At 41.4% G+C, this 24,853-nt stretch overlaps 2 protein-coding genes across 2 annotated transcripts in view; one reads left to right on the top strand and one right to left on the bottom strand.

Annotated features, from left to right (window-relative positions):
• The window catches only part of LOC113156409 (cytohesin-3), a 24,701-nt gene extending 9,618 nt beyond the window's left edge, over positions 1-15,083 (top strand). The window contains exons 2-13 of the mRNA XM_026351545.1: positions 857-939; positions 1,368-1,432; positions 2,578-2,644; positions 2,844-2,962; positions 4,703-4,783; positions 4,891-5,003; positions 6,573-6,721; positions 6,857-6,968; positions 9,982-10,058; positions 11,159-11,230; positions 11,336-11,490; positions 13,197-15,083. Coding sequence (XP_026207330.1) covers positions 857-939; positions 1,368-1,432; positions 2,578-2,644; positions 2,844-2,962; positions 4,703-4,783; positions 4,891-5,003; positions 6,573-6,721; positions 6,857-6,968; positions 9,982-10,058; positions 11,159-11,230; positions 11,336-11,490; positions 13,197-13,269 — 1,166 coding nt within the window. The 3' untranslated portion in view covers positions 13,270-15,083. The remainder of the gene's footprint in view (positions 1-856; positions 940-1,367; positions 1,433-2,577; positions 2,645-2,843; positions 2,963-4,702; positions 4,784-4,890; positions 5,004-6,572; positions 6,722-6,856; positions 6,969-9,981; positions 10,059-11,158; positions 11,231-11,335; positions 11,491-13,196) is intronic.
• usp42 (ubiquitin specific peptidase 42) lies at positions 14,131-24,853 on the bottom strand. Its single transcript, XM_026351521.1, has 18 exons — positions 24,765-24,853; positions 23,146-23,395; positions 21,958-22,164; positions 21,687-21,797; positions 21,387-21,486; positions 20,665-20,732; positions 20,504-20,574; positions 20,311-20,393; positions 20,086-20,197; positions 19,854-19,994; positions 19,484-19,584; positions 19,088-19,253; positions 18,314-18,985; positions 18,138-18,220; positions 16,915-18,024; positions 16,380-16,696; positions 16,224-16,287; positions 14,131-16,071 (listed from the first exon to the last, which is right to left on the bottom strand). The coding sequence occupies exons 2-17, from the start codon at positions 23,384-23,386 to the stop codon at positions 16,226-16,228; spliced, it is 3,645 nt and encodes a 1,214-aa protein (XP_026207306.1). The 5' UTR covers positions 23,387-23,395; positions 24,765-24,853; the 3' UTR covers positions 14,131-16,071; positions 16,224-16,225.

The following is a 24,853-nucleotide window of genomic DNA, read 5'->3' as shown; positions in this document are numbered from 1 at the left end:
GCTTCCTCTCGAGCTCCGTGACCTTCGTTTACGTTAATTGGCACAGATTCCCGCCTGCCAGGAGAAATAACAAGTGAAGTTTTCTTTTATGCATCTCTCCTGTAGCAACATGCAGGCACCAATCTGCGGCTCTGAACTCGCTCATAAAGGAAGATCGCACAGGCTCCCTGGACATCAGAAAGATGGAGAAAATTGAGAAGGAAATTACATTGAGAATGAGACAGAGAGGGCAGAAGAAGAAGAATCAAAAACCAAGACTGAGAGGGAGTGAAATGGGAGAAAAGGCAGAGCAGAAAACAAGTCACCCTCGCTATTTACTCATTTTTACCTGGAGCTGTAAATGCCTCACAGCCAGGAAACCCAGGGTTGTAGGCTGTATTAAATAACCAAATTCACATTTAATGAAAGAAAACTTAATCTGGATTGGTTTTATTAATAGAATTTCCCCCCGAGCCAAATGGAGAAGGAGGGAGGGAGGCAAAACACTTTCAAGTGGAATAATTAAGAGCCTTCGCCTCATCGCTTTCTTCAGTTAATTAAGACGAACATGCAGGCTTTTGATATGTGTTGCTCCAACAGAACCAGGGGAAACAGCAGCGGCACCCTTGTCATTTCACTGTATGAGGGGGATAAATCTTCAGGCTTATTTTCCAAGTCTTCAGGAACCTGTAGGTACTAGATTAAATTCAGGGCTCACTTCTGTTTCCCCTCATCTTTTACAGTCCTGTTATTTGCCTTACGATCTTCTCTTTTATGTGCTGTGCAGGATGCTCGGAGAACTGAGAGGAAAGACTGATGTGAGCTTTGCACAAATGAAAGTTAAGGTCTGCTGTGTTTTCTCCATGATTTGTTTCAGTTCCTGAGGATCTGTCCCTCGAGGAGAGAGATGAGCTGTCAAACATTCGACGCAGGAAGAGAGAGCTGCTCGATGATATTGAGGTGTGTGCTTGGTCGTAGAAACATATACAGTATATGCAGCATGTATTTGAGTTTCTTCTCAGTAGCTGCAGCCTCTGATCAGCAGCACATTATAACTCTGTCTTGTCTCAGTCTTGTTTTTACAGTGCTGTTAGTAGACCATTTGATTGTACATTGTGAAGAACAATTTATACTTTGGAAACTTATGATTTATTAATACTCTTTGACATTTCCATTCTTTTTGCCTATCTACCGCAGTGCTGTTGGTCAATTTGCATGCTGTAGGTAATGCAAATTGACTCACAGCAAGTCTTTGCGCACCCACAAATGTTCTGAGTGTTCTGTCTTTGTCGTGCGGTAACGCTTCTGCACAGTAAACTTTCCTTTTTTTTTTAATTTAAAGAAAGAAACAAAACAAAGTGTGACCCGTCGCCCTTCTTTTTTTCCAGAGGTTGAAGTTTGAGATAGCAGAGGTCATGACGGAGATCGAGCAGCTGACTTGCGTCGGGGAAAGGTAAGCGAGGATGCCTTAAAAATTCACCTTATTTAGGTCATAGTTAGTCACAGTTGATATGATGCAGTCCAGCTAAACATAACCAGCACTTTTATATTGCACTCTATTAAACTGGTTTTGTTTATTGCTCATTGTGATGTTTCACATATTATTTATACATTTAAATCCATGATATTTCACTATATATTAATTGTATTGTTTATTGTTAAAGGCAGTAGGGTATCCCTGCAAATTAGCAACAATACTGTGCTGTGAATCTATGAAATAAAAAGATACAAGATCTAAAAATATTATGAGCCTTAAGAAAAAAGACTTTCATTTTTACAATATGGATTCTCAGTTCACTAACATCCCCTAAACCCACGAGAAAATATAGAAACCATGACGTCAGTGGTGGATGCAGTTCTAAAGAACACCGATAATAGCTCTTATCTTAAATGACAGCCATCGGGACTGCGTCTCATAGTTCAGTCATTAACTCTTAGTTTGGTTTTAAATTTGCATGTTTCAAAGACAGTTGGTCTACAATGGTGCTTTTTGTTTCGAATGACGTGTAGGTTGTATATAAAAATAAAGCAGATACTGCTGGACAAGATATCTTTACACAGAAGCGAAGTTTTCATGTTAACCAGTCCTAGCCCAGAGATTGTATGGATAAAATATCGACTTCTTACATATTTCACTGGCAATATGGTAACCACATCATTCTGTGTGATATAAACATTATAGCATGTAAAGGTCTGTGTAGACCAGCAGCTGCATTAAACAAACAGTCTGTCAGTGGGCACAGGATGCGCCCACATAAACCAATCAGGTGTGTTCCCTGTACTGAAGATAAATGGTTTTGTGTCTACGGTGTGTGCTGTTTGTCATTTCTGCTTTCTCTTCTCACCCATCACTTTAATACCTGCCTGCATTATGAGTGCATACTCCTTTTCTGTGCACACATTTTTTTTTTTAGATTAGATTTAAGCATGAACTTGCAAATATATAACGAGCAGGGTATCAGCCCAGAAACAAAGCATAATTGTTCTGTTTGACAGTCAGGTACTCAACAACCAATCAACAGTTATTTTCAGTGCTAGGTATCTCTAGCATGTAGAGATACCTGATCAAATATCTACATTTGTGTTTATGCGTTGCAGTAAAACATCTCAGAGAAACAAACAAATCGCCATGGGCAGGAAGAAATTCAACATGGATCCAAAAAAGGTACACGTGGTGTTATTTTTAATTCTCAGTTCTGTACCAGTCGCACTTTTGTTGTGAACCATCACGTCTTCCAGTGTGGCTTCCTAAACTTTAGATTTTTAACGACGTTGAGTTGGTGTGAAGAGTGCTTCTGTCTAAGCAATGCAACGCTGTCATTGTTGGTTGAACAGCCATCTTGTCTTCTCCTCCTCCTCTACAGGGAATCCAGTTCCTGCTAGAAAACGACCTCCTCCAGCACACCCCCGAAGACATCGCTCAGTTCCTCTACAAGGGCGAGGGCCTCAACAAGACTGTCATTGGAGACTACTTAGGCGAGCGGTAAGACAGAGCATCTGTCTGGCTGGAGGAGAAGGTTCTCCTTACATATGATGATCTACACACTAAATATGTGTTCGTGTGTCCAACACTGACCAACAAGGTGGTTCAGAGTGCTTTACATAAAACATAAAGAAAGACTAATAGAAAGGACACATTTTATATAAAGTAGAACATATAAACTAAAGTAGAATAAAACAGAAAATATGACAATAAAAACAACTGAATAAAATGTAATGTTGCAAAATATAGCTAACATTAACTCAACGTATAACAAAACCTAAATATCAACTTATTTTCTTTTCAAGGACCCTTTTTCTGTAGATTTAATCACTTAAGTGAAAAATTTTTAAAGAGAGAGAGACACAAAACACCCCATGAGTGATTGTATTTAGAAGAGGTAAGAAGGAATACAATTGAGAAGAGTCCATCTGTCTTTTTAACCCTACAGCAAGTCGCATCAACTCTTATTTAAGGACAGGTGCAAGTGTATACAGCCAGTAGATGAAACAATGAAACACACACACACAGTGAGAGAGGCTGAAGGAGGAGGAGGGGGGGTACTGTGAAGACTCCTCTGGTTGGCAGTAGCATTTATTCATGGTAGATCATCAAAGAGGCCACCTACCCAGTGGAAAACCCTAAACACAGACTGAGGCTTCACTCTCAGTAATTATCTCTAATTGAGCTTATGCAAGGACCAGGAACCAGTCATTACATGCTGAACTGGAAAGGGGGGGAAACAGAAAGAGGGACACGGGGGAAAGGAGGTAGAGAGTGAAAGAAACAATAGCTACAAGGAGGATAGACAGCGGGCGTCAGACTCACAAATAAGTTCTTGTTTGGCAGCCTTTTTTATTGTTCCTGTATAATTCAACTCTGTTTGTCACATACAGTTCACTCACTGCCCACACACCAAAAAACATGTGTGTTCGATTTCATTTTTACAAACACCACATCACATCCAAGCTTCTTTGTAATAAATGTACCTATAGCAATAACCTATGTAACCCTCACCGGATTTATTTTATTTGGTGTCAGACAATAGTATGGGCTACGATGCAGTCATAAACACAGTCGGGAATAAAACAAAATCACCATTCAAATAATCCAAGAATGTTATTGCAACTCGAGTTTGTTGTTTGTTTCTCGTATGGCCAGCCCTCTTTGTACTCCACTCAGGCTTTCCACAAAATCATTAAACACCAAGTCTGAAAATTCCTGATTTCATTTGACCAATACACAATACAGAGATGATACAGGATCGGGATCATGCACCCTGATGTTCCACAAACATGATCAGAGAAGTTGTGACCGCAGCCTGAGACCAGCTGTTGACTTTTCCTTCAAAACTCATCCAATTGCCAAACAAACCTCTCACAGAATGGAGCCTGTCTGGGTTTGGTTTTAACCCCCCACCCACCCACCCCCACCCCAGGGTGGGGAAACATTCAGCGCTGGCCAGCTGTTTAAATTGCTTCCAGGCTTGCTGAGCATCCGGTGTGAATAATGGCACAAACATGAACTCTGAAAAAAGAGGAATCCAGGTTAAGAAATGCGTTCGTGGAAGACATATTGTTCTCCTCACCTCATCTTCGGGGGCTCTCATTTTGTTTGGCGTTATCTTACATCTTCTCTGAGGTCTTGTGAGATCTTCCAGATGGCGGCCTTGTTGTCTGAAAACAAGAAATGGCTAGAGGTGGAATAATGTTTGAACTCAGGTTTTTCTCATTCTTCCAACAGGGATGACTTCAACATCAAGGTGCTCCAGGCTTTTGTGGAGCTGCACGAGTTCGCCGACCTCAACCTTGTCCAAGCACTACGGTCAGCAGAGCGATTAACCTAATCTATCAGTTACATCTACTGTTACCTGTGTGCACCCTGACACCCTCTGGCACCATAAATGAAATCCACCTCGTCTTCTGTTGCAGGCAGTTCCTGTGGAGTTTTCGTTTGCCAGGTGAAGCCCAGAAGATCGACCGTATGATGGAGGCTTTTGCCTCACGGTACTGCCAGTGCAACCCCGGGGTCTTCCAGTCAACAGGTTAGATACACAGCAGGTTACTGGACTGTAAACCAGCGATTCTTACTCTTTAGATGCCTTCTGTTTTCTTGCTACCTAATGTTACATGCTCTCATTCACTTTCAGTGACCATAGTTTTAGTGTGACACAGCTGAGTTGTGTTAGGTGGTGTTTATTCATATAATACTCTCTGTTAAATAGTATCTTTGGACAACAGAAATGCTACCCAAGGGTTTATAATAGGATGCACTTAGTGATGGGCTGTTCATGTGGTCCGTTTCCATCATTAAGCCATGACAGTTTCTGTAACTAAGGCTCAGTGAGGATTAACCAGATTATAGTAACCACAGTTTCCAGTTAAGTGCAGCAGATGAGTTCACAGTAAACAACTAGCAACAAACACGGGGCATCAATTATTCAGGAAGACTCAACCAGGCTGAGTGATACGTGGTTGTGTGATAAACAAAGCAGTCAGTAAATAATTGAATAGGGGTTTTAGAGTAACCTGTTATCAAGATTTTAGAGGGTGCACAAGCTCCTGTGGAGGTTAAGGTATAATTTGTGTGGATGCAGGGCAAAGCATCAGCGCTGGGTCAGGTGCATGATGGTGTTGGTAGATCATAAAAACGAAATGATCTTTAATTATCTGGGTCGTGAGCGACCCATTTCACTCAGCGCTTCACTCAGCGCTCATCACTTTTTGACTTTTTCCTGACGTTCCTCTTGCAGTTACAGCATCTCTCGGCTCATAGTGCACACTGTGTGCGAGGTACCTCTTTCTATTTGTAGAGAATGTGTGTTAAGCAGGCAGACAGCAGGCAGAACAGGACAGCCGAGACCAAAGTGTGTCAGAGTGAGGAGGCAGACAGAGAGGAATGAATGATTCATTTACAGGCAGCCAGTGGCCCGTGTGAGTCTGTCGCACGCCTCTCCCCACCCCTCGCATTTTCTTTCACTTACACACAGACACACAATTTTTTCAAATGCAGTACAGATGCAAAATGACTCGCAAAGTGATGTACCGGTAAATCGAAGAGAGGCTAAACTGTGATCGTAAATGACAATATTTGTAAAGACGAAATGGAAACAAAAAGTCACAAACAGCACAAATTAGATGCTCATGACTTCCTTTTATATTTTGTAAACTGAAACCTTTGAAGCCACACATTAAAAATAGGACGCAGTAACCTGTCTATTGTATGGGGGAGAACAAACAAATCCACCATATAAAAAAAAAGCTGATCTGAGTAAGTTCACTGCTATTATCTGATGCATATTTTGATGTATATTAATACTGTAAGAAAAGGGTAACTATGGTAAATGTGTCCTGTTTCTGATCTTGGTGCCTATTTTATTGTCTGTTATTACCTTTTCAATCTGCATTGTATTCTGTGCAACTCTCTGACCGCATTTAAAGAATGTAACATGCAATCTGTATGTTTCTGTTCGTATGATAAAAACCACAGACATATAAAAGTACAAGTAGATATAGATATGCAAATACAGATTGGGTGTTACTCTCAGGTGTAAATGAGGTTTCTGTGACAGGACATATGCTTTTGTAACCCACCCCTCTACTGTTGATCTCAGATACTTGCTACGTGCTGTCGTTTGCCATCATCATGCTGAACACCAGCTTACATAACCCGAACGTCAGAGACAAACCTCCTGTGGAGCGCTTTATCTCCATGAACAGAGGCATCAATGAGGGAGGGGATCTTCCAGAGGAGCTTCTCAGAGTAAGGATTTGTGTGCGCGCACGTGCTTGTGTGTGTGTGTGTGTGTGTGTGTGTGTGTATAATGATTGATTTTATGATACGGAGTGTGTGAGTGTTTCCACATTTGATTAAAAGTTTCTCCTTCTCTGTCTTTAGAACCTTTACGAAAGCATCAAAAATGAGCCCTTCAAAATCCCGGAGGATGATGGGAATGACTTGACACACACATTCTTCAACCCTGACCGAGAAGGCTGGCTCTTAAAGCTCGGTATGTGCATTCAGAGACATGAAAATAACCTTTCTTATGTTGATTCATGTCGGCCGAGCCTCAACAGTGTCCCTCGTGCTCTCCGATGAAGGGTGCTTACTTATGTGTGACAAGCTCGGGGAGTCAAGTCGGGGGTGGATAGCTCTTGGGCAACAATGGACATTTTTTTGAAAAGGCCATGTTTGTCCAGCATATGCTGACAGATATCATGATAACATCTATAAAAACACTTGCAGTTTTTATGCCTGTCTAACCTGTTCTTTCTTAGCCACGTTAGCAAGTTAATGTTAACTGAGCCCAAAGCAAAGCAGTGTGAGTTTATTTTGAGTTTAGTTCAGTGTTGCTTTACAAAGACTCTGCAGCCAAAGTTGAGCCAGCCCCATTTTGCAGTTTGATTTCATGATTGAGTCAGGACTTCTGACTCGACTGCAAACTGTCTTCGTCCTTCATCCTTTTTGTTCAACCTCGTATCGTCTCTCCTCTCTTCTCAAATACAGCATGCTCCTTCCTCTGATCACACTTTCCACCTCCGTCTCTCTGTCATGGTGATTTTTGTGCTGTTGTGTGTCTTTTTCAAATCCCGTTTTTGTTCCTCGCTCCTTGTCTAACTTTTCACCCTTTGTTGTGTCCTGTCATTCCGCTCTGTGGTGGCTGCTCCTTCTTAAATATCTGTATTAGGAGGTAGGTACCGCTCCATCCTCCTCCATGCTCCCTGATCATCGCAGTGCGTCCTCATACTGGCATTGGCTCCCAATATTTTCTGAACATGCTAGCCTCCTCATCTGATCGGCTTGTTTTATCAGAGCTGCTAGTGGGCAAATAAGTTGTGTGATTGTGAGGTGATGACTTATCTATTCAAAGGCAAGGCGAGTACATTTTCAGTAGTTCTTTTTTCCTGGAGCGGTGTTTCCAGGTTTAAATTTATAATGGAATAATTTGACGTAGCCTCATTTGCTTTCTTGCTGAGAATAGGATGTGAAGATGATATCACTCTCATGCCTGTAGGGACACATGAAGCTAGATCCAGCAAACAGTCCGGTTGGTGTAGGACAAAGACTTTTACATCACAGTGAAACTGCTGCAAGTAGCATGGCCTGCGTTGCTCTGACTTAAGTGACTGTGCTGTAAATTCCCTGAAACAGGTTTCCAGGGGTCACTTGAACAGGTCACCTCATGCTTTATACCATCAGAGAACCCTGCATGTCATACAGCTCCTGTCGAGCTAGCTCTGCCAGAACGTGCAGTCAGGCTCAAGCTTCAGCGAACGGGCTGCTTGAGTGTGTGCTACAGGAATGTGTACTGTGCTGCGTGGCCGGTCATGCAGTAAGATAAAGGACCTTGCTTAACATCTCCTCCTGCTGCTTCACAGATCCCTCCTCATTCCTCTAGACTCCACCAGCTTCACTTGCCAGATCACTGTAGGTCCATTTTACCGTTATTTTTTTCCACAGTTGTAAATTTTAGCTCCATCACAGGAATGGTTGCTTAATGATGCAAAGATTTTCATGGCATGCAGTTGCTCTGCTATGAGGCTGTGAAGCTCCATGAGCTCTTACGATACCTACTGTATATCGTTCACCGAGACTGAGCCTGCTGCTTTGTCTGAATTCATCGCCATCATCATCCAGCATGGAAAATGCAGTTATTTAGAGGTGAAATGTTCAGCATGTACACTAACAAAGTATTAATATTAAATCTAAATATTAGAATCACTGATTGACTGATCAGTGTGGAATACTGTCTTTTAGTGGCTGCAGGGACCACATTTGCATCCTACAATAATCTTTTGACCAAATGACTCCTTTGAGGAAGCTTTTTTATCCTGTTCAAACATACAAATTATGAGAATAGAGAGCTCCCTCACATTTGCACATAATTTTGAAAAACTCCTTCATTCATTTGTACTCCCTTTTCAGAGAGTCCACAAACAGTTACATGATAAATCAGCACTGGAAACATGTAAACATGGGGGAGCCTTGTTGTACAAATCCATAATAAATGTCACATTTCAAGGATGAGATTAAGCATATGGCTAAGGAGGATAAACAATATCCAGACTAACATATACCATAAGGTTGACTGCGGCAAAATACATCTTGTATTTTGTAGTTACCCAACAATAGTTTACAATAATTTGTATTTATTAAATTTTAAAGAGTTACAGTCAACTAAATATCACATCAAATTTGAAATACAGCAGATGCATCTGCAAGTAAAATGCTGCTTATAAATAATAAACAGTTTAGAGCAGTATGGAATAAAAATCTGGGTTAAGTGAACATTACATATTGATTACATCAGTAACGACTGCTTTCTGCTTATTCTGTGAAGTCAGCAATGATGTCATTATGGCGCACATATTGCAGACCATAAACTGGTATCAGCCATATTATGCGTTTGTAAATTGTTCATTGCATCACCGATGGTGTAATTAACAGAAAATCCTGTAATCCCAATAATCTGTTTCAATCTGAGGACGGAGACAGATGGAGAGACTGTATCTCTTGGAAGAAAACATCTTTATATTTTTCCTACATTAAGATGTTTCGATGTTAATTTAAAAAGTGAGGTTTTTAGTTCAGACAGTGTCTGACTCGGGATAACCTCCTTTCCGCGTCTGTTTCTATTTTTAAAATAGAAGTATATTAGGTCATCAAACTCATCACTCTCACAGTTGAGTGGACTCATGCTTTAGTTGCCACATGCTGTATGTGTGCTGTGTACATATCTGGGATTTCCCTTGAAAGGTAACAGTGGGTTCAACTGTTTTCACAAGCCCCCCCCCCACTTCTTCCCGCTCGGCTGCAAAGCCCTCCGGCTCTCATCTCAGGGGACAGGGAGGGGTTGCCGGAGGCAGTATCCAGCCCCTGATTGAGCCTAATCATGCAGAGAGTTGATGATCAGAACCAGATGTGGCACGTGGAGTTGAGGTCTTCTGTAGGTTAGCCTGTAAGTGCACAAACCCTGTCACCTCTTCAGCTTGAGCTCACACATCGTGTGTTTCTCCCCACAGGTGGCAGAGTGAAGACGTGGAAGAGGAGGTGGTTCATTCTGACAGACAACTGCCTCTACTACTTTGAATACACAACAGTAAGTAGGCAGAAATGTGTGTTTCAAACATAAAACAAAATAAAGGGCACACGTGTATAATCTCTATCTAACACCCGCATCCCACAAATACCCAGTTAAAGACAGAAGCAGGGGTCTTTGCCTTCCAGCACTTCCTTTGACAGATGTAGCCCCCATGACCCAAATGAACCTCGCTCCAGCAATTAACATGAGGCATCATGGGAAACATCTGCATAGTCTATGGCACACATCTGGCCCCACTAATCCAAAAACCAAAATGCCTCCCCCCAACTCACTTCACCCCAGCAACCCAACATCCAGATTTCTGAAAACATCCCCCCAAAACACACACACACACACACACACACACACACACACACACACACACAATCGCTCAGCAGACACAGTGTAACACACGCAAAAAGGCACACACGCAGCCAGCAGCCGGCTCTGAGCAGTTTTCTCCCCCGCTGCGCCCCCTCATTAGCAGGAAGATGACAAGGAGGACACAAGGCTGTTCCTCAAGGTCCCCCCCACCCCCCAATACAGACTAGCAAACATACTTCACATCTGGCCCCATAGAGACACAATTGCAGTCACTGGAGGATAAAGGATGGAGAGTGTAGGGTTACGTCTCCCTCGGGTTCTGTCCGCTACGTGACCGGGATGAATAAAGACGTCCAGTGTGCTTTAATCACTACCTTGATTTTCATTATGAGGCTGTGGGGCTCGAAATGATGTGAAGAGAGTTGTTAAAATACGTAGCAGTGAAAAATATAGATGCTAATTGTAGCAACAAGAAATGTTTCAGTTAAAGTTAGAAAGTCTAATGCATCGTATTTTGAGACTGAGACTATAAAAATCCAAAGAAATAGTAGGTATTAATCTAGTAGGTATCTTAATAAGTCCAGAGCTCCCATGATGTATTATGGTAGGTTCAAAAATGATTGTGGATAAAACCATAATACTTGATGATTTCAGTGGTCTGCTCTGTTTGAGGCTACCAACCATCCTGTTAGAAATTGCAATTAACCAAATATGTGTGTTGACATGTACAAACTGAAATTGAATGTGTTCATGCTGAGTGCTGTCTTTCTGTGTGTGTGTGTGTGTGTGTGTAGGATAAAGAGCCTCGTGGGATTATTCCTCTGGAGAACCTCAGCATCAGAGAAGTGGACGAGCCCAGGAAGCCCGTAAGGACCAACGCCTGCCCTTCTGAATCTTAAACCTTATCCATTTTGAAATGATAAAAATACCACTTAGTGATTTTTACCATTTGCCTTTTGCTCTCTCCTTAGAATTGCTTTGAACTTTACAACCCTAACCACAAAGGTCAGGTGATCAAGGCCTGCAAGACGGAGGCGGATGGTCGTGTGGTTGAGGGCAACCATGTAGTGTACAGGATATCAGCCCCGACGCCAGAGGAGAAGGAGGAGTGGATCAAATCCATCAAGTAAGTGATGGTGTGTTAGTGTGGATCCATTTACACCGAGGGCACTTAGCCAAGCCTGTGCTGCTCTCACAAGGGACTTTTCTCATGTCTGACCTTGACTGTGAGAAACCTACACACACACGCACACACACACACACCCGCTGGTGACTAAGTGTGAGTCCGTTTCTCACACACTTCCACACAGATAACACTGAGGTGATTTCTGCTCTGCTGGATGAGCTCACTTCCCTTTGATTAGCGCTCAGTAAGCAAAGAAGAACACACACACACACACACTCTCTCTCTTAGTTCAGCACTATGCCTCACTGCACTTTTACAAGTGTTTTGGCAGCCTGTGCCCCTGATTCCTCCAACTCTGCCTTGTTAACCAGAGTTGAAGGGCTGAGAGGCGCAGCTGTAAATTGGACCCAGTGGGTATTTGATCAGCTCACCTAGCAGCTGTATCTTCACTGGCAAATATGATCAATATCAGAGCAGATATTATATTACACAAACCTTTCTAGTCTCTAATGATATTAAAAAACCACTTAGCGCTGACAGATGTTTCCATTAAATGAGAGCAATGGCTTTTTCAGGTACTGTATATTGCTGGAATCTTGTTTGGATAAGGCCACTTCAGGTTAATGGTGAAGTTAAACTGATTGGACGGAGTATCAGAGCACGGCTTTTTTCTCACTTTGGGCGATCTAGAGTCCACTGACCTTCTGTTGACACGCTGTGTTACACATTTCACACCCATGAAGAAGGCCTCTGAGTCCTTCCTCTACTTTGTTGTTGTTGTTGCTGTAATCATAGCGATCACACGCAGGACTCATCACATTCAGTACAGAGATCTCCTGCCTGAGCCACACTCTCTCACTTGACTCAGCTGCTGGGGCGGGAGACTGGCCTGTGGTCAGCAGGGTCACACACACCAACAAACACACAACATTAAATCCACACCTGACTCATCTGCAAGGGCCAAAATTGCTCCTGTGGTGACTTCTCTGTGCATAAACACACATAGGACTGGCCACGTCGGCATGTCAACTGTTCTGGTGCTGGGAAGCAGAAGCTTACTCAGCGGTATTCCCGTCTCCAGTGTGTGACACTGGCTAAACATAGAGAACATAGTGGAGACCAAAAAAAACAGACAAGACAAGACAATAATAAATAGAAATCAAGTGAACTGGGGACTTAACTTTAACAAATGACTGCTCATAGTGCCAGAACTGCTGCATGTGTTAACATGTTGTATAATAACTTAAAAGTTTTAAGAGTGGTCATAGGAACCCTATCCAATGACACGTGTACAGTTTTAAGAACAGTGTTCATCTTGAGAGACGTCGAGATGTTTTATGAGATATTTATAGCATCTCTAAAATCTGCAGCGAATCACCGTAAATGTCAAGTTCTGGTGTTGATTGTCAAAGCAAATGGGTTTCTTTGTAGACCCGCAGAGAGCAGTGCAGTCATCAGACATGATGTGCTTTGGGTAAGATACACTGACAGACAGAGACAAGACAGATTAAGGTCAACACTGTGCATTAAGACTCTTGTCCCAAAAACAGTCCTGGATTAGTCCAAAAAAATCACAATCGATCACGTCTAACATGTTTTCTTTCAGCGCTATAGCAACAGAGTTTAAAAATTAGTGGGAGAATAGATAGAAATAAATATGGTGCTAACAGCTGATAATAGAAGTCCTTCCTGTGTTCTTCCCACAGAGCGAGCATCAGCAGGGATCCTTTTTACGACATGCTGGCCACCAGGAAAAGGAGGATAGCCAGCAAGAAATGATGACTGTCCATTTTCAGCCACATCTGCACCGTCACCATTTCTGTCACCAGCAAAGTCCTTGTGTGTGTGCTTCTGTGCGCGCGTGCCTGTCTCTATGACACCGGGGGTTGTGAAGGACTCTTATGCGTTGTTTCATCGCAGCAGCACATACAGGTGGGGATTTTCGGGACTAAATGAATCATCTTTATCTCCACCTCAACATGGTCTGCATCTCAATTCTGGATGGTTAATGTTGAATGTGAAGATTGTATTTAATCTGATGCAGACTTTGGATACTGAGGTAAAACTGTGTGGATAATCTTTAACAAGCTGGATGATGATGGGCAGAAGGGTGAGGACCACAGGTTACTGGGGAACAGCCCTGACTGGACTATGACAATCCTGCCCTCTGCTGGACACATAAGGACTTCGCTCCGCCGCACTAAAATGCAGAGGGAGGATTCGTAGACGTGGTTATACAATGCCACGGCTTTCCCTTCACTCACACTGGTTTATCTGCTCTCTGCCAACAAACAGGAAGATTTTTCATCTCCACCTCACAACAACCGCCAACACCAAGCACGTTTTGTGGTATCCCTCATCTACGGAAAGCCTCAGTCTCTTAAATCAGCTGGTCTGATTGTGACCCTCAGTGACTGTTATTTGTATATGCAACCACACAGATTTGTTCGCTCCTACTTTATCCTTTTACAGTTTGCCTCCGTGTTTTGTCTTACAGGGCAAAGAAGCTGAAGCAGGTTGGGGAATTACTTAACATTGAGTTAAGAGCTCTTGTCACTGAAGTGGCCACAGTTTGAAAAAGCTATAATGCATCATGTATTCATTCTGTACTAATATGTATTGAAGATCCACCTCTCTGAGTTCATTTCTTTTGTAATTTATTTTCTTATTGTTTAACAGAAGAGGCAGCCTCTGACTTACATTATGCATGTATAATATATGATACATTTTTTTTCCTTGTGTTTATGTAGTATGTAAATCATCATGGCCGTAGCCTGTACCCGTTCACCTTTTTAGTTTGACAGCCAACAGTTTACGGCAGTGGAAGAGGGCCTTTGTGCAGACTAGTGAAACCTCCTCACACTGTTATTACTGAAGTTCAGATAACACGGTATATGAAAAAAAAAAACTCACTTTAATGAGTTTGAAAAGAGAATATAGCATATAATTGGGTTTAAAATACAAATATGAAACTGGGATTTACAAAACTCCAATTGTGTGACTGGAGTCAGAGTTTTTTTCCCCAAACTGATCAAACAGCCAAAACCTTTCTAGTAGGTGTCGCTTTGGAGCGTAAATATGGTTGTATCTTAGTTTGGGAAAACGTCTCTTGAATACTTGGATGAAGACTTTGAATAAAAATACGTGCTCATCAGAAAACTGATTTCGTGTGCATATGAATTCAGTGAGAAGAGGTCAACACACCAAACTTACCCGGTCTTTGGTTATTTCAAACATTGAAACTGTTCAAGGAAATCATACCGAGCTGAGCCACTCTGACCCAAATAGCTCAAAAAACTGAAAAATACAATCAGTCTGTTCAATATAACACAAAGGTAGACAGGAGCTTTTTTTCATAAATCCCTGGCAACTCGTTATTCATCTCAATCAGCATTTCTCATTCATTTCAATGCAGCTTGTAAACAAAGACCAAGAACAAGTTACAATTTCTGACATTAACAAATGTATTTTAAGGCTTTTACCTCATACAATGTATAAATTCTGACATGCTAAATAAACTAGAAGGTTTAACAGCAGTTTTTCCAACTTCTGTCTACAATTGAGAAAGAAAAAAAAAAAAAAAAAAAAAAAAAGACCATACTCCAACAGATTTTGTCTAGAGAATATGGTCAAAATTAACATGTTTTTCTAAAAACGAAGCAAAACAACAAAAACCTACTTAGAATCCTGATACAGGATTTTTTACATAGAAAACTAACTGATAGTACAGTTCAAAATTAAATTCACAGTATTTTTTATGATGCTATAAGACAAACTGTTTTTTCTGTATTAAAAAGCAAACACAAATGGTCCACAGCCATGATAACACATTTTTTTTATGCTTTTCCTTTTGAATGTTAAAAGAAAAAGGTGTTTGAGGAAAGAGGCATGATTCTGAGATGAATCTGTGCATCTTGTGAAAAAGTTTAAAATTACAGAGAGTGAATCTTAGGCTTCAGAGCAAAATGGGGAAAAAAACAAATAACAAAAGCTGGGAAATGTCCTCAAGTCAGTCCAGGGTTAATTAAAGTGGAGGTATCAGTCAGCGAAGCCTTGTTCCCACCACTGCACTTATCTGCCTCATTCGTGAATATCTCCTTTCAGTTGTTTGTCTGTTCCCAGGAGGATGAAAGAAAAAAACTCAAACATCACAGTTCTGTAGATATGGTGACATCTTAAACTTGCAGCCAACATGATGCCGTACAGTTTTTCTCTTGGGCAACACATTTTCCCTTTCGTCTCATTCTTGTCTGAAGCAGGTGGATATTTGTGATCGATGTTAACAAGTTTTCAAGTCCTGAGTTCCACTGAGCAGCAGTTGAGATGTTTAAGCTCCAGGCTTTGTTTGTGTTCATACAAGTATATATTAATATTCTTCATCATAAATGTTTAACACGTGACAGTTTTTATAACCATAGTTAGGAGAATTACAGCAAATAAATCAATGCCTTAAAAAAAAGATTTCAACATTTAAAACACTTTGTAGTCGTGGTAAAAATACAACGTATTCCTAATGAAGGAGCACCACATCAAAAAAGTTGTCGTCATTCCTCTGCTGTTATTAAAATGGTGTTGATGTGTCTGAAATGAGAAAGAAGAGGCCTCCAGTCAGGACAATTTCCCAAGCTATAAGCTAAAACATCACAAAGAGCTCTTATGTGTATTGCACTGACTGCACTAGATACTAGATACCATTCAAAAACAAAAACAAAACAAAACAGATGCCCACTCACAGTCAGTGTTTCAGGCCACTGGAGAAACCGTGCGAGTTGCCATTGGTTCGACTGTAACCGTTTCCTATAAAATAGGATCAACACTTTAACACTCAAAGCCTTTGCTTATTTCATCATAATCCACAAATATGATTTTCAATGTGAAGAAAGTAATACCTGTATATCCATTAAGATGGCGGTGAGTTGAACCGTTTGTGGGTGACGTGTGGTGGGAAGGGGGTATATGGTCACCACTGCCATCAGTGTCGTCTGTGCGCCTGCGTTTTTCTGGTGAAACACCAATGACGTGTTTTTTGTCCTTGATGTCATAATAACGTCGCTTGCGGCTCTCCCTCTCCTCACTGCTTCTGTTCTTGTGTCTCCGAACTGCTGCTGGGCTGTGCTGCTCAGCATCGCTGTCCCGATGCCTCCTCTTCTTCTTCTTCTTTTTCTTCTTTTTTGTCTCAGTTGCCCTGTCTGAATCATCTGAGCTTCTAGGGGAAAAAAAAAAAAAAAAATCAAATTTCTCAAGTTTTTTCAAGTATTTGTAATCAGCTAAATTTGTTAATTAGCTTAGGTTTTACAGATTAATCATTTAGTCTATAGACTTATGATGTAGGGAAAAAATGCTATCACAATTTCACACAGCCTGAGGTAACCTCTTTTTAGAATTACTAAAACATTTAATCAAATTGATGATGGCCTCACTCACCCACTCTCGCGGTGTCTCTCTTTATCCTTTGATTTCTTCTTTTTCTTGCTCTTTTTGTGTTTTTTAGCATGGCTGACCTCAGAGCTGTTGTCTCTTTCCTTGCTACGATTATCAGATGTCCTCTTCTGATTTTGATCCTCCTTGTTAGGAGCTGATCCAGACATGGAGAGTGGAGCCAGAGGATTACCCCTGGACTTTGAGGATGTTTCTAGCACCGTGGCAGGTAAGGAAGTCCCCCCTTTTGAAGGGTAACTTTCCCTCTCCCTGCTGCTGCTCTTATCCTTTATAATCCGGGATTCACAACTGTCCTGCTGCCTCCTCTTGCGGCAATGAGACTCCTCACGGTAGGTATAACCATGTCCCCTGCGCTCACGGTCCGAGTCCTCTCTGTATCTGTGGTGGTAGTGGTGGTAATGGTTAGAGCACCTGTCACGATCACGCTCCCTGGGGTGGTGCATAGTTCTCTCCCGGTAACGCTCAGACTCACAGTCCCTGTTATGATTGTATGGAGGCAAATGATCCCTGTTTGAGCGGTAGTGATGATAATCATGGCTGTCCCGTCTGTACCGATGACGGTCACCATCACTTTCTCGCTCTCGACTCCTGTCCCTGTAGTGTCTCTCCCTGTCTCTGCTCCAGGCAGAATTCAGCCTGTCTCTCTCCCCATCTCTGGAATATCGTCTTTCGTTGCCTCTGGAACTGGGTTTGGACTGGTGCTGCTCTTTAGCATCACTGTGTCCTTCAGTTCCTGCTGACGGTCCATTGATCTGTGGTAGATCCTTGACTTCATCCCCACCTATAGTTACCTTTTGTGGAACGGAAGAGGCCCCACCGGGGCTTTGTGAGCTCTCTAATGGGGGTGATAAGGCCACAAGTTTGCCATGATGTGCGGAAGAGGACGCAGATTCTTTAGATGCGACAGAATGAGTCTTTGTAGCAGTAGCTGAAGGTGGAGAACTAACAGCACAAAATACTGTATGTTGAGGCAGGGGTTCAGACAAAGTTTTAGCCCTTGTGTCAGGAGTGGAGAGGTGCTGGCTTTCACTGGCAGCAGGATGTATGCTCAGAGAACAACTAGCTTGGGATGAGGCAGAATTATGTTCCTCTTTGCTGGTGAAACAATGTACAAGCACATAAATAGTGCATTATAACATTTAGGGTGCAATATTTATAAAAAGTGCAAGAAAAGCCACAAAAGTAATAGTTCAACTTCGCAAGCTTACCTTGTTTGACTTAAGTCACTGTGTAGTCCATTAGCAGCAACGGTAGCCACAGAGGATGAATTACTATAATTATTGCCAGAGATCTGCAGGGCACAAAACATTAAGTGATTATTAATTTAAAACTACTGCAAATCAACATTTTTGTAAAGGTAACAAAAAACTAAAATATACTTTACCTTTTCATGGTTGTTGTGTCCATTGATTTTGTGGTGCCCATAATGGTTCCCATTTTGGCCTGATTTAGAGATGCCATAGGTAGATCCGTTTAATGCACTGCCATTATGGTGCACTCCTGACTCTCCATTCGTGGCTTGAGGAAACTTATCCAACACATCCCCTGTTCTGTTGTTGCCATTAAGGTGAGACTTGGCTGAGCAGCCATTGTCCAGAGTGCCACTACTCTCCTGGTCTGATTCCTCTGAAGACTCTTGGCTGTACGGTACCAAGAATGATGCTCCATTTCCTCCATTCTTAGTGTGGTGATCCCCATTACTGCAAGCTGTGCCATTGAGCTGACGTGGAACAAAGCGAACGTCTGAGGTAGACTGTGAGGAGGATAAAGAGGTGGAGGATGAGCTGCTGCTGCTGCTGCTGCTAGCAGAGGACGGTTGGCTGTAAGAGGACGGGGTGGCCGACAAGCGGTTTTGTTTGCCTTGTCCAATCAAGAATGAAAGCTTCTGGCGTTTGTCATGGTCTGGGATCATAGTGGGCCTACTGATTGAATGGGAGATGGAAGAAGAAGAGGCCTGTCCATGGCTTGATTTTCCCACAACACTGCTGCTGGTGCTAGGCTTTGAGCCAGTGGGATAGTTCCTCAGAGATCCATTCCCATTGACATGCAGAGTGTTCTGAGGATGATAAAAAAATAATATTTTGAATGACAAATAATGGTTGCAAATCCTTGACTGGTTTAATATTAAAATATCTGTCAATAATAAAGTCTGCAGTACCTTTGTCATGTGTGGAGGCAGCTGGGGGCCTATGAAGCCAATGTTGTTGTGGTGGACGGTGGTGTTGATGCGTGGTATCACCACCGGTCGTGGAGATGACTGACCAGGGATACCAGGGTTATGGCTCATGTGACTATAGTCTCCGTTTTTTTTCACATCAATGGACCTAATGACACAAAGGGACGTTACCACAACAAATTTATGGGGGGGGATAAAATATCTATTATGGGGAAGAACAGTTGAATAGCAAGTTTACTAAAGTAGTAAAGGCTACATTTAACTGGAATTTAAATGAATAAATAGTGTGGCATTTTCCTGAGTTGCTGAAAAGTAAATTATGTGTGAAATGGGAGAAACATACAGTAAAGTTATTCTGATTAAATAGAGTTTACTCACTTGATGTAGAAAAGGACATAGGCCTGCTGGTTGAGAACAGACCTGATGTCAGTAACAGACACTGAGGAGTCGTTCATCTGATACCACTGACCATTGCTTGCCTATAAGACAGAACAAGAATTGGCAGATTTGACAACAGAATTACCAGAGGTACTTTTTTTCCAAAATCGTGACCATTCCATGTCATGTGTCTGATGAAATAAATAATCTTCTACTTTTAGTCCAGTACATAAAGTTTTATATTTTATTTGAACTATACAGCTTTACTGTCCTGCACTCACCTTTTTTCATACAGTTACAAAGTTTTGTGCAAAAGTCAGTTGTTAATGTGTCATAGAGACAAATGTGTGGTCAGCAGCAGTGCCAGTACCTTAATATAGCAGAAGTAGTGTCCAGCATGGCAGCTGAATCCAGAGTGGACCAGCACAGCATAGAGCCCGTAGACCTGGGGCTCTCCTTGGGTCTGAGACATGAAGGGTTGCAGATCTAGGTATTCTGGATATTTCACATCCTGATGACCAAAAACAGAGTTTTAATACCAAATCCATTCTGATATATTCACTTCTAGCACTGAATGATGTAGTCCACATGTATTATGGTACCTTTGTGATTTTGCCTCCACTGAAGTTTGCAAAACGTTTGAGTGAAAGTGTAAGCACATTGGAGCTGCGGTGGATGGTAAATCTCTTTGAGGCTGTGACCATTTTTTTGCACCTAATAGAGATAAATATTCAGTGGTTACCCAACATTGGTCTATTAAACTGAAACTGAACAGAAAACTGTTTTGTTTTTTTTTCCTCTTTTTATACATTTGTAAAACAACTTACTTGGTGCATTTGTAGGCATTTTCTCCATCCAGCTGCTCTGGCTTGACAAATTGCTCCAGAGCTTTGGTGACACTAGGAGCTGTCTACATGGAGAAAAAAATCTAATTGGTTGGTAGTACTGTATTGTGGTAGATCTGTGACACATTTGCAGAAAAACTGACATTTATCAGACCCACATGTAACTGAGAATTACCTTAATTTCCAGAGTAACATCCAGAAAAGGGTCAAATGTGTCTGAGACTGCTTTGCAGTTTAAACATTTAACTGGGAAAAAACAACAACAAATCAAAGTCTAGCAATCTGAAAACCATAAAAACATGATACAATTTAAAAGTACAAATACAAATAACTTACCTCTAGACCTCAGATACCCGCCAAATACTTGATGGATGAAAGTAGTCGCCTGCGTTTGCCTGTCCAATCTGTAACAAATATATACATATAATCAGTAACTCCGTGGCATAATTCACTGTTTGCCTACTTAACCTAACAAACAAACAACTTCTATATTGCACAGGGGAAAAACTAAAGACAATTTTTATCATAGTGTAAGTATTGAGCACTATTTAGTCACTATTTTTTGCACTGACAAGTTACAAAATATTACCACCCAGACAGCAGAACTGAGAAAGGGAGGAATTAGAGCAAGAGTATTTACTTAAGAGACCACCTGTTAGCACAGAATAGGGTGATACTTGAGGTTCTTAAATGCATTTTAAAGAGTCCCTTGGGAATCACAATGGTCAGAAGCCTATATATTATACATGCTCAGATATACTGTCAGTTGAAAATGTATATATGCTTCAGAAGAGCATGAAACCTTCTTAGAAAACACTTTACACTAATTTGATAATTTTGCCAGAAAAACAATTATACTTCAATACATCTATATAGTGTTTTTATTAAGAAATTATTCTGAATGACCATAGAATGATTAGCAGAGTACCATAGAATTTCCTTCTGTCTTCAATTCCTGGGCTATATCAAAATTAAATAACTATCCATCAAATAAAGTGGAGAAATATAGACAATTGTTATCCATTTTTATGTCATGCACAGCTTAGGATGAAACTTACTTGGTTCCAGGCAAACAGGACTTTTGCATAGCATCTACAGTGTACCGCAGGAACTCATGGGCGTCCTCCTGACTTCCGTAGCGGAAGTGCTTTGCAATCCCTGTATAGGAAAAAAAAACAAAACAAAAAAAACAAAATACAACAAAGGATTTTAATAGCAAATTTCTAACTCCTATTAAAAAAAATTCCCTCCAAAATCAAAAGATAAACAACCACATAGCGCCTCCTGTCTTTGATCTTTGGTAAATACTTTATTTGAAGGCACAAATTCATGCATTAACTTTAAAGACAATCACTTACTTTTGAGCTCATTGAGTACACCGATAGGTTTAATGACATTCCCAGAGTTGGCAAAAACCTGAATGATGTGGTTTTGCATGGTGCACATCATACAGAACCCTGGCTCGTGACCTTTTTAAAGGACAGAAGGACAAAACACTGATGAGTAAAATGTCATCTAGGAAAACAGCAGCTCATTGATGCTAAAAAAGTAAACAGACTGATGTGATAACAACTGTGCAGTTATGCAACTCCCTTTGATGCAAATAAACATCATGCAAAACTAACTTACATGTTTTGGAGTGCTCCCGTGTCAGCATGTAATTGGCAAACGGAGGGGTGTAGGTGAGACATTGAAGGGCTGAGTTGAGAAAGCAGGTGTTGCCCATGTTCTGCAGTCCTGCACCAATGCGGTGAACTTGGGACCACTTTAGGTTAAGCCGCTCTGGGGAGAAGAGGACCTTCTGTGGCAAGTCAATGCCATCACCACTGCTTATTACTGGACACAGAGAGGCAACATCATTACTAAAGTTCAATTCATTGAATTCAGATTCAATGCATTTGCAATTTCCAGGATATCAACAAATATATGTATATAGCATACTGTGTCCATATAAGTACACACATACACAGTTCCTCAGGACCTTACTGAAGATCATCAGTGATCACTCTGAGAAGTGATAATATAATATGTATGTTTGATTATGACAATCCTATTTTAGATTAAGACTCTAAAACAGGACATTAAATAAAAGACAAGAAAGGGTTGGCTCCTCTATTGTTTCTACTAACAAGTCAGACTCCTTCTCTTTATGTGAAAACACCAATTGCGTCACAAGCTCAAGTGATTGATCATGCTCTCACTTCAAAACTGGCTTGGTTATGTAAGTGGATGAATAAAAGTAGAATGGAGGCAGCAACACAAGCCCCACAAAACCAGTTGTGTCTCATACAGAAATATTAATAGTTTCATGTAATTGTAAAAAAAAACTATAGTTCAGCTTTTTGTTTTAAAAATAAGAAATACAAAGCTAAACTAATAGCATCAGAGCTCCAAATTTACTTGAAAGACTATGTTACCTAAATAATTATTTACCAATGCCATTCAGCAACAGAGAACTGAAATAAGCTTAACAACTTAATTGTCTTAGATAGACATGTCTAGAAAAACATGATTTTGTACCTGCACTGCAGTAAGACCTAGCAAAGTGTACTTCAGTATTTGCAAAGCAAATGGAAAACATTTACTATTGGTATTAGTCTCAGATTCATGACTTATTGCACTGCTTGACAGCTAGTCACGTAAGTTAGGGAACGCTACATATGTCTACTGTGTGAGGAATAAGTGCAAGACAAAGCAGAGAGTATAACCTGTCTAAGCCCAACCTATTCCACTGCACACAATGGAATATGTATAAGCAGCCAACACCTTTCAAGACAAACCTTGAAGCACACAGCTGATAAGAGCCTTTACTCCTACCTTGCTCTTTGGGCCGGTCCACAGAGGAGGGGGTACTGTTAAAAATGGTAGCTCCAGGAGTTGGGCCCAGGCAGCCTCCTTGAGCCTTCAGCCTTGGAGAGTCACTGGGCATATTGGGGCCCACTGCCCAGCTGCTGGAACAGCTGCCGTCCATCCCCACGTCCCCACTGGTGAAGGCGGATAGCTTACACCCGACTGACTCGTGGTCAGATTTTTCTGAAGATCTGTCAACTATGGTCATTGTTCATTGCTGTGTGAGGGGTAGAAACACAAAAGCATACAACTTCAGGTACTGGAAGGACTGCAAACAAATTACCAAAGTATTGCATCCTTCCCAATATTGTTGCTGTAGACGTAGAGACATCTGTGATGGTTTATTGTGACACAGCTTAAATTTCTTTATCTTAAAGCTGTATTTAAGGGGGCAAATACAAAAATGTGAACTCTTGTCTACAAGAGTGAAATACACAATACACATTTTTTTGATTTTACTGCCTTTCATTAATTTTGAATACATTCCATTCAAAACAAATGCAATACAGTGCCATATACTAAAATGCTAAAAATGTCCTTAATTTATTGTTCTGTTTTGATAAGTTTATAAAACAGTTTAGTGTGAGTGTGTGTGTGTATTTTACTGCTATAACAATAAATAAATGAATAAATAAAATAAAGATCCAATGTTTATTCAGCGACTCCACAATACTCTGTATTTCAATAGCACACTAAAGTAATACATTTGTCCTTCTGCCTCTATTTATATCTGGAAACTAATTTACTTAACTCTAGCTCTCGATGATAGCCATGCATAGAAACCTCGCAAGGCTTTCTTTACAACTGTCCAAAATAGTGGCAAAGCATTGACCTTGATTTATATCTAGAATATGTCCGAATGACCAAGTTATAAGAGCGAAGATGAAAGTTATCAAGGTTTGTTATTTAGAACAGACAGAGGAAATGTCCTTGTCGGAAGCACGTTTACAACAGCAGCTGTTCCCTCCCACCTGCTCCGGCAGACTTGAACACACTGGCTAACAGACGGCCGCTAGGCCTTTCACACGCAGCGCTGCTAAACCTTACTAAAACGAGCATTAAACCCTTCTTTGGCGCATGTAAGAGGCGGAGGGCAGTTTAAAATAAAGAAATCTGGTCTAAGATTGGAAGTATACGACAGACGAGGAGCGAGCGGCTCGAGAAGCCACCGACACCATGGAAACGACGAACGTAACGCATAGCTACCAAACGCTGCTAACATTACGTGCGGTGGCGCCCGTGCGGCAACATTGATGCTAATGCTGCTAGCTAGCACGGCGCGGACACTGGCTGACATGTCGGAGAGTAACACGGCCACAACCTGCACGCCTAAGAGTGGTGTTCTGGCTCCACTTTAAAATACATGTGCTTTGGAATATGTGGGCTCGAGTAACGGGACGTCTAGTTAGCTGAAAAAGGAGGGTCTCGACACCGGCGGCTGTGTGTGCTCACTGCGCTGTTCCCTCCGACATGACAGAAAACCGGTGTAAAGCTTCTACAGCAATTCTCCTCTGCTCAGGCCCACTAAAATACCATGGCCATACAGTTAAAGTGTCACATGTTCGTGAAAACAACACCACACTCACCTGGAATTTGTTATGAATACGTTAATAGCTGTTGTAAATCCATTCCTTATTTCCAGCGGGTGTCCGGCGGTGAACAATGACGTAGCTAA

The sequence above is a fragment of the Anabas testudineus genome, chromosome 19 (genome assembly GCF_900324465.2).
Source record: "Anabas testudineus chromosome 19, fAnaTes1.2, whole genome shotgun sequence".
Lineage (NCBI taxonomy): Eukaryota > Metazoa > Chordata > Actinopteri > Anabantiformes > Anabantidae > Anabas > Anabas testudineus.
The sequence above is the reverse complement of the archived record's forward strand: the minus strand, read 5'-3'. Positions and strand labels throughout refer to the sequence as shown.